Below are 12,784 nucleotides of genomic sequence, written 5' to 3'. Positions count from 1 at the left end.
TCCACAGAAGGCTGGTCTCCCCATGCTGTGCTGCCCAGTGCAGTAGTCTGGGAGCTGACCTTATTCCTGAAGACAGAGGCAAAAAGAAACCGTTCTTGTTACTCTTAACATCTCTTGCTAGCTGCAACTCCAGGTGTGATTTGGCCTTCCTGATTTCACTCCTGCATGCCCCGGCAATATTTTTATAGTCATCCCTGGTCATTTGTCCAATCTTCCACTTCTTGTAAGCTTCTTTTTTGTATTTAAGATCAGCAAGGATTTCACTGTTAAGCCAAGCTGGTCGCCTGCCATATTTACTATTCTTTCTACACATCGGGATGGTTTGTCCCTGTAACCTCAATAAGGATTCTTTAAAATACAGCCAGCTCTCCTGGACTCCTTTCCCCCTCATGTTACTCTCCCAGGGGATCTTGCCCATCAGTTCCCTGAGGGAGTCAAAGTCTGCTTTTCTGAAGTCCAGGGTCCGTATTCTGCTGCTTTCCTTTCTTCCTTGTGTCAGGATCCTGAACTTGACCATCTCATGGTCACTGCATCCACTTTAGCTTCCCCTACTAATTAAGAAAGTGGTCGTTAAAAGGGGAGGAGTAGCTCAGTTGCTGGCTGACCAAGGAGGAGAATAGACCTCTTGTCCTTTGCTCCTTGGTTCCTTGAGGGAAAGGGCCAGCTCAGGACCTCTGCAGATTGCAGACTGCTGGAGCCTCTCCAGAGGAAGGAAAGCCTGGCCCAAAACTACAGAGTCTTGGGACTATTTTTCTTTGCTTCTTTATAAAAGGACTATTGGCCAGGCTAGAAGATGCCTGAGGGGCCTGCTGACACTGTTGCAGGGAACTCCTGCCTAGAAGAGGTGTGGGGAACTGCATCAAACTCTGTGGACTTCTTGCACCCAACTCAAGCCTGCCCTGTTGTGTGTCTGAGACCCTGAAGAGTGTATGGTCACATGTGATGGAGAATGTGGACATGATCTCCCCCTCTAATGAAGGGAGAAGCCTGAGTCACCCAGATCTTCAGGTACACCAAAGTGGAGAGTCAGGAGGAGCTTGCCTTGCTGGGAACCACCTGGACCTGAATGAGTAGGTGGCTCAGAACCAATAGCAGCAGCAGCAGCAGCAGCAGCAACAGCAAGTGGCTCAGCAACAAAAGATCATCCCTCACAGTTTATGTATTGCAGATTCTTGAAGTGTAGATTCAAAATTCTGATTTGGACCTTCTGTGTTTGCTGAAAGAGTATCTCAAGTGTCACCATAAAGATCTAGATACAAACATGTTCATGAAAGATATCAAAGCTCAACCACTGCCTGTACATTACGACTTGATAAATGCAGGCATTCTTGTACACAGTGGAGGAATGGCTACTCATACTCATCTGAGGCCAGATCCTCAGCTGTTGTACATGGTCACAGCTCAACTGACATCATATAACTTACAAACAATTTACTCAAGTAGAGGACCTGGCCCCCAGTCTTTCAAATTCTGGCTACATCTTTTTTGCAACAAGACACTATCATACTTTGCCACAAGGCCCTAACAATTAAATACTGTAGAATCCACTTAATTGGTACACTTTGGTGTGAACAGAAATGTGTCCATAAAGTAATTGTCTCAGTTAAGAGTAGCTCATACAAGTATATTGTGCTGGGAAACAGTCACAGTACTGAGAGTATAAATTAAATTTAGACTACATTAAGAGAAGAGTGCCTCAGTCTGCAGTCATAATAGATCAGAAAGCAGCATGAAGTGAGCGAAGAGTCACCAGTGTGAAGAGAAAAGGAGTACTTGTGGCACCTTAGAGACTAACAAATGTATAGCACTCATTTTCTTTTTGCGGATACAGACTAACAGGGGTGCTACTCTGAAACCAGTGTGAAGGTTATGCAAATAAACACCAATTCACACTTCTTAACTACTGTGAATAGGCTTTCAAACAATACTAACCCAGTCCTTTAGTCTTTTCACAACTGGCCATTCCCTTAACCCATTGTTTAGTGTAAGGGAAATACACTATATTCAATCTTTCCCTATGAATCATCAGGTGATATGCTATTAAATGCATTCCAAGTTCCTTGAACTCAAAAACCAACAGACTTTAGTAGTGGTCCATATTCCCGGGAGTGGAATGAAAGACTGTAGTGCTTATTGATCATCTAACCCCACTCCAGTCCACACAGAAAAATCTCCCATCCAGGTCTGAGGGTGCCTTAAACCCAGATTAACATACAAGGCTGAAGGCATAGGTCTGAGCCAAGGTTTTGCCTCCCTCTGGGCTGGCAACACGTCTACTTTACAGTGAGGGTAAAAAAGCCCAGGAACTGTTACTCCTCCAATGTCTTCCCACAATTCTACCTGGGCCAATTTTTCTTGTCCTCTCCCTCTCTACCGCCTCCCTTCTTCTGCACCAAAGTCACCTGCACTGGGGTGGTGTTTAAACTCCACATTGGCTACTACATTTCTTCTGCGCTTCCACAGCATTTGAACAGAGATGCCATCTGAGAAATTCTTCTCCCAGCATGCTGCCAGCTGGTGAGAAACTGACACCAAGCTTCTGGTGAACCTCTGGTGTGAGGTCAGTTAGACCCATAATTTAAGGAAAATCAGCAGTTCTAAGAGGAAATTTCCAAACAGCTGGCAGCAGCATAATTCAGCAGATAGGATCTCACTGCAGGAGAAAAATCAGATTCTTGAAGACCATGTACAGGAAAGTCAAGGGGATCACAACGCCACACCTGGCATATCACCAAAATTGTGCCCATTCTACAAAGCGTTTGAATGGATGCTTGACTCTACCCCAAGCACAAAACACACTTTCCTGCTGGACGGGCTTTTGAAGGAGGAGGAGATCATAGAGGAAGTAAGGCAGCCTCAGCAGAGACTAGAGGCAAAGGGAGTAGACCACACAGAGCTGATGCTTGCCCATATGCCACTTTGGGGCACACTCAGGAGTTTCTTGCACCAGACCCCCAGGAACTCTACAAGGAAGAGGTGACGGGAAGGACCCAGGATGATCTGGCATTTCTGCAGGTGGGCAGGAAGCAGAGTGTGTAGAGATGTTTGCTATTGTTATTAGTGATATTACAAGATGGGGGGTAGGGCTTTGCCTGTTTAAGGCCAATCTCATTAATGATGTTACATGCTGTGGGCAGAATCTGCTCCATTTTGCCTTTGTCCCTCTTCTTCTCCTCCCCACACACTAACCCCTATGAGTTAAGATGGATTACAAGTGGAAGAGAGAGGGGAGAATTCAACATGCAGACAGTGATTTGCTGTGGCACAAATTACTGTGCAAAGCAGGGATTATTAAGTACAAGTAGAGCAATGCCCGCAAACACAGGGACATGAATGGCACAGGCATATATATTTTACTCAGTGCTTTTTCTCACATTGACATTAGCACTAAAACTCATTCAGAGGCAGCCTAGATATTAACTCCACTGCATTACCTGTGTTGGTATTAAGTCCAGAGCACTTGCAAAGTCTCTAGAACCACAGTGTCAGTTAAGAGCTGCTGCTGAAGATGAAGTGGGGATTGTGGTGGAAAGGTACATCTGTGGTACTTCTAAGCAGCTGCATCCTAGTTTATGTTTGCCCAAATTTTCTCCACTCCTGTGTTATACCTTTCTGAAGAATCCATTATTAAATAGCAGTTCCTCATGTAGGTACTTACAGAATACAATCAAGTCACCCCATAACTTTCTCTTTGTTAAGATAAATAGATTGAACTTTGTGAGTCTATTGTTTACTAATCCTTAAATCATTCTCATGGCTCTTCTCTGAACCTTCTACAATTTATCCACCTCTTTCTTGAATTAGGGACATGAGAACTGACCACAGTATTCCAGCAGTGGTTACACCAGTGTCAAAGAGGTAAAATAACATCTCTACCCCTACTTGACATTCCCCTGTTTATGCATCCATTAGCCCTTTTGGCCATAGCATGGAACTGGGAGCTCATCTGCAGCTGATTACCTACCATGTCCCCCACATTTTTTTTCCCTGAGTCGTTGCTTCCCAGGATATAGTTCCCCATCATGTGAGTATGGGCTACATTCTTTGCTCTTAGATGTGTACATTTACATTTAGCCATACTACATTAGCAGGCTGAAAACAAACAAAAGGAAATACTTCTTCACATAACACAGAATCAACCTGTGGAACTCGTTGCCAGATGTTGTGAAGGCCAAAACTATAACTGGGTTAAAAAAACAATTAGATAAGTTCATGGAGGATAGGTCCATCAATGGCTATTAGCCAAGATGGTCAGGGATACAACTCCATGCTCTGGGTGTCCCTAGCCTCCAACAGCCAGAAGCTGGGAATGGACAACAAGGGATGGATTACTCAATAATTGCCCTGTTCTGTTCATTCCCTCTGAAGCACCTGGCATTGGCCACTGTCAGAAGACAGGTTACTGAGATAGATGGCCCATTGGTCTGACCCAGTATGGCTGTCCTTATGTTCTTAAAATGCATATTGTTTGCTTGCTCCTAATTTACCAAGCAGTCCTGATTGCTCTACGTCAGTGATCAGTCCCCAATTTTTGCATCATCTGCAAACTTTATCAGTGATGATTTTATGTTTTCTTCCAGGTCATTAATAAAAATGTTAAATAGTGTAGGAACAGAAACAGATCGCTGTGGAACCTCACTAAAAATACACCTATGCAATGATGATTTGGCATTTATAATTACATTTTAAGACCTATCAGTTAGCCGGCTTTTAATCCATTTAAGGTGTGCCACATTACTTTTATATCTTTCGAGTTTTTTAATCAAAATGTAATGCAGTACTAAGTCAAATGCATTACAGAAGTCTAAATATATTATTTCAACAGTATTGCGTTTATCAACCAAACTTGTAATTTTGTTTTTTAAAAAAGATGTTGAGTTAGTTTGACAGGATCTATTTTCCAAAAAGCCATGTTGATTGGCATTATTTATAGTATATTCCTTTAACTCTTTATTGATAGAGTCTCAAATCAGCCACTCCATTATCTTGCCCAGGATTGATGGCAGAGTGACAGGCCTATAATTACCAGGGGTATCCCATTTATCCTTTTCAAATATTGGCACAACATTAGCCTATTGGAACTTTTCCAGTGTTCCAAGACTTACTGAAAATTAACTTTAACAGTCCAGTGAGCTCTCAGCCATGTCTTTTACAACTCTTGGATGCAAGTTATCTTAATGTATCAGTTTCTTAATTTCAGATAATTTTAAACTAATGTTTCTTTTCTCTAATGTAAAGATCACTAACTTCAATATCAATTAGGTATTCAGGGTACAAATATGCACCCATTTACTCGAACTCACTCTTCAGTAGATTCAAGGAGAGCCCTGCAATTGCATTTGAGGTTTAAATATCATGGCGATAAAAAGCCACTGCTGAAATCTATATGAGGACTCCCAATCATGCTACAACAATGGGATTTTTTCCCCTAAAATTCCCAGGGTAGATAATGCCTAGGTCAGTGGTTCTCAAACTTTTGTACTGGTGATTCCTTCCACATAGCAAGCCTCTGTGTGCGACCCCCATTTTAAATTAAAAAAACCTTCTTTACATATTTAACACCATTATAAATGCTGGAGGCAAAGTGGGGTTTCGGGTGGAGGCTGACAATTTGTGACCCCCATGTAATAATCTCATGACCCCCTGAGGGGTCCCGACCCCCAGTTTGAGAACCCCTGGCCTAGGTGAAAATTAAACTCAGATACACTGCAGATATAAATATGAGCATTCTACATTATGACAAACAGATTTGATAGAACTGTACAGGGTTTGCCATCTCCTGAACATCCCCTTGTGGCCAGAGGCCATTCTGCAGCAACCTGCCTCTGTTTCCTCCTTTTCAGGGCCCCTCACACAGATTCCACACACTTTTTCTGTGGTCAAAATACCTGTCCTTGGGGTCAGGGTTTAATTAATAGTCCCAAATTAAAGTCCAACAAACAAACATTTCTCTTCTGACTCCCCGGCCTTCCTGCCTGTAGAGGTTTTGCAGTCTTTTCCCCTACTTGGTCAGGATCTCTCCTGCCTTAGGAGGCTACTTCCAGTCCTTGCTAGCTGGAATCTTAATCCCAAATCTCATTCTTAGCAGTCTCCACTTTCCTGAGCATTCCCTTCTCTGCAACTTCCAGCTGCTCTTTATAGGGGAATCACCTAACCCCTCTCAGGTGTGCCTCTTTTAGTAATCAGGGTCGGGGAGCCCCAGATCGTCTATCCCTTACAGGGAAAGCCACCCTGCTACCATAACATATGGCAAATAGTGCTGAGCAGCAGAATAATTTATGTACAAAACAGAAATGCTGCTATTTTTGCAGAGGACAGGATATAGATTCACACTAGAAATTCATCACATTTAGAGGAAGGCTAGAAAGCAAACAGAAGCAGAAACTAGCAGAAGTCCTGGATCCTCTAAAACACTGAACAATGGAAGCCAGTCTGTATTTTCTCTTCCTCTTACCAAGATTTTGTGCTGTGCCAGAGGTACAGCACAAAACATGTAGCCTAGGCCACCCTGGCGACAGGAGAGGCCCTATTGTAACTGCATATCCTCCCAAACCATGGAAACAAGCAGTTCAGTCATTTATTACCCCATCTACACTCTGCTTATCAGTTTTCCTCTCCAGCTGCAACTTTCTTCTTTCCACCACCTCAGAGTTCAGGTCTTCACCCTCATCCTGAGCCAATAATGGGCCTCCTCAGCCTGCAGCCAAGTCATGGGCTATATATTGTGTTTTGATTATTATTATATTTAAATACTGCATACATTTGTTATTAATATAACACACATATAAATTCCCTTTCATAGTACATTGAATAATTTTATAATCATACCTGATGTATTCCATTAAATCAGTTTTACATTAGACAAATATATTGTACTTTTCTCATTTTAAACATGCATGGTCTTCCCTTCCATCCTGCTCTGTTTCCAGAGAACATTTTGTTCTGTGTATTTTCTACGGTTGGATAAATTATATATATGAAAAAAAAAACTTATTCAATGAGTTTAGCCCATTTTTCTGCTGATGAACAATCCACAAACTGATCTCACTTTTTCAGAATTTAGTTATTGATGATACTTTGTTCAATTGCTTTCCCAACCAAAGTCTAACGTAGATATTATCCTCAAATTGAATACTACTATTTTTTAATATTTGTTATTATGTCTCATAAAAGTCACATATTTTTGTTTCTGCTCTCTGATAGGATGAAAAACCAGGAAAATCACATAGTGAATCAGATTTCACAAACACGATCACAAATACATTTCCGCACTATCTGGCCAGCTGTAGTGCTTTCTATCCAATAACTACATTAGCAAAAGATTCCACAGACTAGTTTCCCATAAAACATATATCTGAGGATTTATCTTTTATTCATTGACAAGGACATCTCATCTATGGACCCATTTTCTGATAACAGTAATCAAAACACTATTCTGCGAAAGTTATATTTTATAACATTTATTAACCTATATTTACTTTCATGACTGTATTTAAAAATTTCATCTTTTGATTGGAAACAATATGCACTCAGAAAATTCACTTTTTTCGCAAGGTCAAAATTGTAGTACTTTGGCCTCCATTTCACACACCAGAGGTATAGAAAGAAAAATCAATATAATCAGTTTACTGAGTTGTATTTATCAAGCTGAAAAGGAGTTGTTTTCGGAGAGATACACATATCTACAGAGAACAAAAAAACAGTGTAAACCTATTGTTTAACTTGGCTTATTTAAAAGAAAGTGTAGACAAGAGAATCACTGCGGGCCCAATTATCTGACTTTTACTCATGTGGGAAAATCCTGGCCCCACTGACATCAATGGCAAAACTCCCACTGACTTCAAAAAGGGCGCAGAATTTCACCCTCAGTGAATAGTTTCACTGAATATGGGTGGCAAAATCTAGTTCTTAGTTTTAGCAGAACTTGTCAATTCTTGTGAAATTTAGACGACCACCACATTTTTTATACTGTGTCCCTTTTTCCCCCTCTGCTTCCCCTTCTGATTCTGCTACCTGAACACCTTTGTTTTAATCCAAGAGAACAAGTGAAATTTTTCATATGGAGCCTGAAGCCCTGGATATCTACCAAGCAACAGGGTGTTTAGCTCTTTGCTTACAGGATAAATACATCACCTTCCCAATGTGGTTAAGAATCTTTAATAGGAGCAGAAGATCTGAAGTTATTATACAGTAAAAGTATGTTTCAACAAAGCTCCATGACAATTTTAATGAAATAAAAATGAGGAAATCCTCAGAGCACCCTAATTTCCATGAAACTGTTATGAAATCTAGACCTATGTATTGCCTTGTCTCAGCTAAACTCTATTAACACAGAGGAAATAAAATCTTTGTTTAGGTGGAGTTAAGGTTCCAGGCACTTCATAGTGCCCTTTACACAGCTTGTAACCTTCTAGAACAGTGGTTCCCAAACTTGTTCCGCCGCTTGTGCAGGGAAAGCCCCTGGCGGGCCAGGCCGGTTTGTTTACCTGCCGCGTCAGCAGGTTTGGCCGATCGCAGCTCCCAGTGGCCGCAGTTTGCTGCTCCAGGCCAGTGCGGGCTGCTGGAAGTGGTGCGGGCCGAGGGACGTACTGGCCGCCGCTTCCAGCAGCTCCCATTGGCCTGGAACAGTGAGCCGCAGCCACTGGGAGCCGCGATTGGCCGAACCTGTGGACGCGGCAGGTAAACAAACCGGCCTGGCCCGCCAGGGGCTTTCCCTGCACAAGCGGTGGAACAAGTTTGGGAACCACTGTTCTAAAATGTGAGGGGACAATTTCAAAAACTCAGATGTTGGGAAACTAGGAAATGTTGAGTTCTAAGCCCCCTTAAAAGCATCAGTGTACTATTACAAGCAAAACATGAATGTAAGAAAACCAGTCAATACAGTTAAGGTTGTGGTAAGAAAGAAGTGTCAACTTAACTGCCCCTCATGGGGCTGGCAACAGGAAACAGCACAGTAATTTATCCATTTCTGTATATCCATCACAACCCAAAATCATCATTCCTCTCAATGCACTTCAATGAGCCATCACAGTTGTCTATGCTGCACCACTGATCTGGGAAGTAGTTGCAAATGATTGGCAGAGATCACACTACACAAAAAAACACTTAAGAAGAACTTAGAAAACCAGGCAATGCAGAGTTGGTGCATAGGAACTGTCACTAACTCTGCATTGCCTGGTTTTCTAAGTTGGTGTTTTGTTTTTTTCTTATAACACTAATGATCTTGTAAGTGGAACCTTAATGTTATATTTTCTGGTCACAGAATATCTGAGCTTTTGGAATTGACATATTTCTAGAAGAACACAAGGTGCACAAGACATTATGGAGTGTCTGGAAAGTTATTCCACATAAAACATGTTTTTGCATGTAACTTCACCATTAGAAAAAATGAGTGTAGTGAAAGGGGCTTGGTCGAGAAACATCTTTGCGGGGGCCTGGGCTGGCTTTCTTGGAGCTGCTGAGCACCCTGTTCTTGCTGATAGGGGGATATACGAGTTATGAATGGCACAGAAATTAACAGCAGCGATTAGAAGACAAAACTTGAACTCCTGGCCTCTTGGCCCCTAGTCCAGGACAGTTTTCCCTAAGCTACAGAATGTTTGTGGGGAACTCAGTCTCCCTTTCTCACCCCACACTAGCTGGAAGCCTGCACACAGTGGTATTGGTCCATGCAGGACTGCAGTGGTCTCACTATTGCTACACTACTCCATGGAACCAGAAATAAAGTCTAACAACTTATTAATTTGACTCAGAGCCTTGTTCTGGTACCGGACACTAGAACTCTGCAGGGATAGTCCAGGTTGCTGAGGAAGTTTCATGTGGTTATTGCCCATAATTTCCCCACACACACATATTTCTGCACAAGAAACCGTTGTAAGAAAACTGAAATATTAGGAGCATACAATATGGGGAAGAGGGCCGTGTCTTTGGGAACTCCTTGACCAAATGACTAAATTTTCACCATAAACTTTACCCTGGGCCCCAAAGTGTCCATCTGGGGTCACTCTGTATGTTTATTTTTGAGAGGGTTGAGGATTTAGCTTTAACCAGACATTCTGTTGCAACCTAATCTACTTGTCTCCCCATAATCCATCTTGCTTGTATGTTCTATATTAAGCAGTTCCCTAAGGTTGTATGTGATTTGTTTAGAGACCTCTGCATACATGTTAGCATACATGAAGTAACATTTGTCAGGCAGCAACTGCAAATGAAGCAAAATCTCTTTATTCCTGGCTTTACTCTGCAGGAAACTCCCACTCAAGTTTCCCTAACACGCCATGCAATCTTACTAATTCTTTCATTCCGTTAGTCTCTCAGTGTTGGATGGAAAGGTAATGCAGTCTGTTCCGTATAAAAAGGAATCCTAAATAAATGATAGTGATGTACTTCACAAAAATTTGAATGGAAGACTACAAAAGGGCCAGGAACCTCAAATCATTTTCTGTCCTAAATGACCTATACTGACCTTTGCAGGTTTTTGAAAATGGGTAGTGATAAAGAACATTAATTCAACTATAGCAGATGAATTATAGCATGAGATATATTGGTGTCACTCAAGGTCACTTTTGCCTCTGAGATATCACTACTTTTGGGGGATTGATAGAACAGTAATTATAGAAATGAATGTATAGACTAGTTACAAGGAACAGCTGCTTCTTTTCCACCTGTGTACTTATTAAGCAATTATTCCAAATAAATAAAAGATTATTATGTGCTGAGCCTGTGATCCTAGGTAATACTTACAGCAACTGCCTCCAGGATTTGTTTAACAGCATCGGCAGCATCTCGCTCACTGTAATATCCTTTTTCCACAATCCTAGAAAGAAGCAGGAGATACTGCTCAGACTCAGATATAGATAAGCATGCAATGTAGGTAAATGCTTCATAAAAAAATTAATCAGAAATAATCAAATTCGGACATGTCAGGTAGGCTGCAATGCTCTCTGTAGAATCAAAATTGCAGATTTCTGATGGTTAAAGCTAGGTCTATACATCTGTACTTTACCTGCGGTTCCTAGTTAACATAAAAAAAGAGGATTTTTAAATACCAGTTTATTGTTGTAGAAGTAAAATCATAACTACTAATAAAGTCTGCAAAAGAAAGGTATTAGAACTCTATAGGATGATGAATTTTAGAAAATCCCAGCTAGCCAAATCATCTATAACATCTTTTGGGGATGCTTTCCTACATTTATATTTAGTTTAAGCCATTCTTCTAAAAATGATGTGCCATCCATTTGCAATGTCCCACTAAGATCTGTTCTTCACAGTCAAGCTAGGGTGTTTGGTGTTAGAACCTGCCGGCTGCAAATTATCCATGTAGCAATCTGCTGATTTGTCCTCTACAATGCAAGACTTTATTGTTCTTTAATTCATAAAGCCCAGTACAGTATGTGCATATTGCTCATGACAATTAATAGCCTGATTTTTCAAAAATGCTGAGCACCTGCAGCTCATAGTGAATTCAACGAGCTTTGTTGGTACCAGGAACCTCTGAAAAATCTGGTGACTAAATCTTCTTTTCTAACATTGATTCAACTCTTTATCAGAGAAAAATATATGTGTTTAAAGAGTGTTCTCTTCGGAAGTGTTCTCTTTTAAACAATGGTACATTAATATATAAATGCCTTTTTTTAAAAAAATGGGTAGCAGCAATGACAGAATTTCTGGTGCCTGATTCAGGGTTTCATGTTCTGGGACATTCTGGAAGACCATAAACTAATATTACTGAATGAAACAAAATATGAAAACACAGTTAAATAAGAAAATTTAAAAAAAATAAATAATTATAATCATTTAGCATTTTGGGGGTTTAAAAACTGAATTAATTTTCAAAGCCCAGCACAACAAATACGTTGCACTCAGGTCATATATTGTTACTTGAATATAAACTAGTAAACTATGTACAAAAAATTTAGAAGATTTATATCACTGAACACTTAGAAAAATTCTTCATTTAAGAACTCCCCCAGTAGTACTCTTGTCAGTATTTTCTAACAGCATTCATGACCAACAACATTTCTCTCTAACAGAGTTACACCAAAGACACATTTGACTGATAGGTTTGATTATTTTATTGATTTTTAAAAGCTCAACCTGACATATACCGATTTTTTTGTCTTAGATACAGTACATAGAGGTGCATGGCTGTGTACTTTCAGTAAGATCAATGACTGCAAGCTGTGTGACTGATTTTAGTGATAAGGCAGAACAAGCTTCCACATACCTGGAGCAAGGTTGAGAATCTGATTTATTGAGGAGGGGAACACTTGGCATATGTCTTCTGCAGTACTTATTTCAGCAGTGCTGTTGTGATGAGTGTGGCAATCAGAATGAGAGCCCCTGTGATGGGGCGCCTGCCCCGCACTGGGCTCTAAGAGGTTAATAGAACCCCAGGAAGGCTGCACAGGAGACAGCCAATCAGAGAAGGGCTGCAAGGACTAGCCAAGCAGGGCCAAGCAGGCCCATATAAAAAGGGAGCTGCAGGGCAGAGGAGGGCAATTCTCCGCTGGGAACCCTGGGAGAAAGGACTGTGTCTCTGGAGGGCTGAGAGAAGAGGTTTGAACATTGGCCTGCTAAACCCAGGGTTGTGAGTTCAATCCTTGAGGGGGCCATTGAGGGATCTGGGGCAAAAATTGGGGATTGGTCCTGCTTTGAGCAGGGGGTTGGACTAGATGACCTCCTGAGGTCCCTTCCAACCCTGATATTCTATGATTCTATGAACTGCCAGCACCCTGGACAGAGCAGTGCTGCTAGCAGGGACCAGCAGAGTGAGAAACAGCTC

At 41.3% G+C, this 12,784-nt stretch overlaps 1 protein-coding gene across 2 annotated transcripts in view; it reads right to left on the bottom strand.

The window, feature by feature from the left end:
- Nucleotides 1–12,784, bottom strand: part of CAMK4 (calcium/calmodulin dependent protein kinase IV) — a 290,902-nt gene that overhangs the window by 94,567 nt on the left and 183,551 nt on the right. For both annotated transcript variants that reach the window (XM_084628870.1, XM_084628871.1), the window contains exon 5: nucleotides 10,744–10,816. In XM_084628870.1, coding sequence (XP_084484996.1) covers nucleotides 10,744–10,816 — 73 coding nt within the window. The remainder of the gene's footprint in view (nucleotides 1–10,743; nucleotides 10,817–12,784) is intronic.

This window comes from Lepidochelys olivacea (genome assembly GCF_965140295.1).
Source record: "Lepidochelys olivacea isolate rLepOli2 genome assembly, chromosome: 5".
In the NCBI taxonomy this organism is placed as follows: Eukaryota; Metazoa; Chordata; order Testudines; family Cheloniidae; genus Lepidochelys; species Lepidochelys olivacea.
The sequence above is the reverse complement of the archived record's forward strand: the minus strand, read 5'-3'. Positions and strand labels throughout refer to the sequence as shown.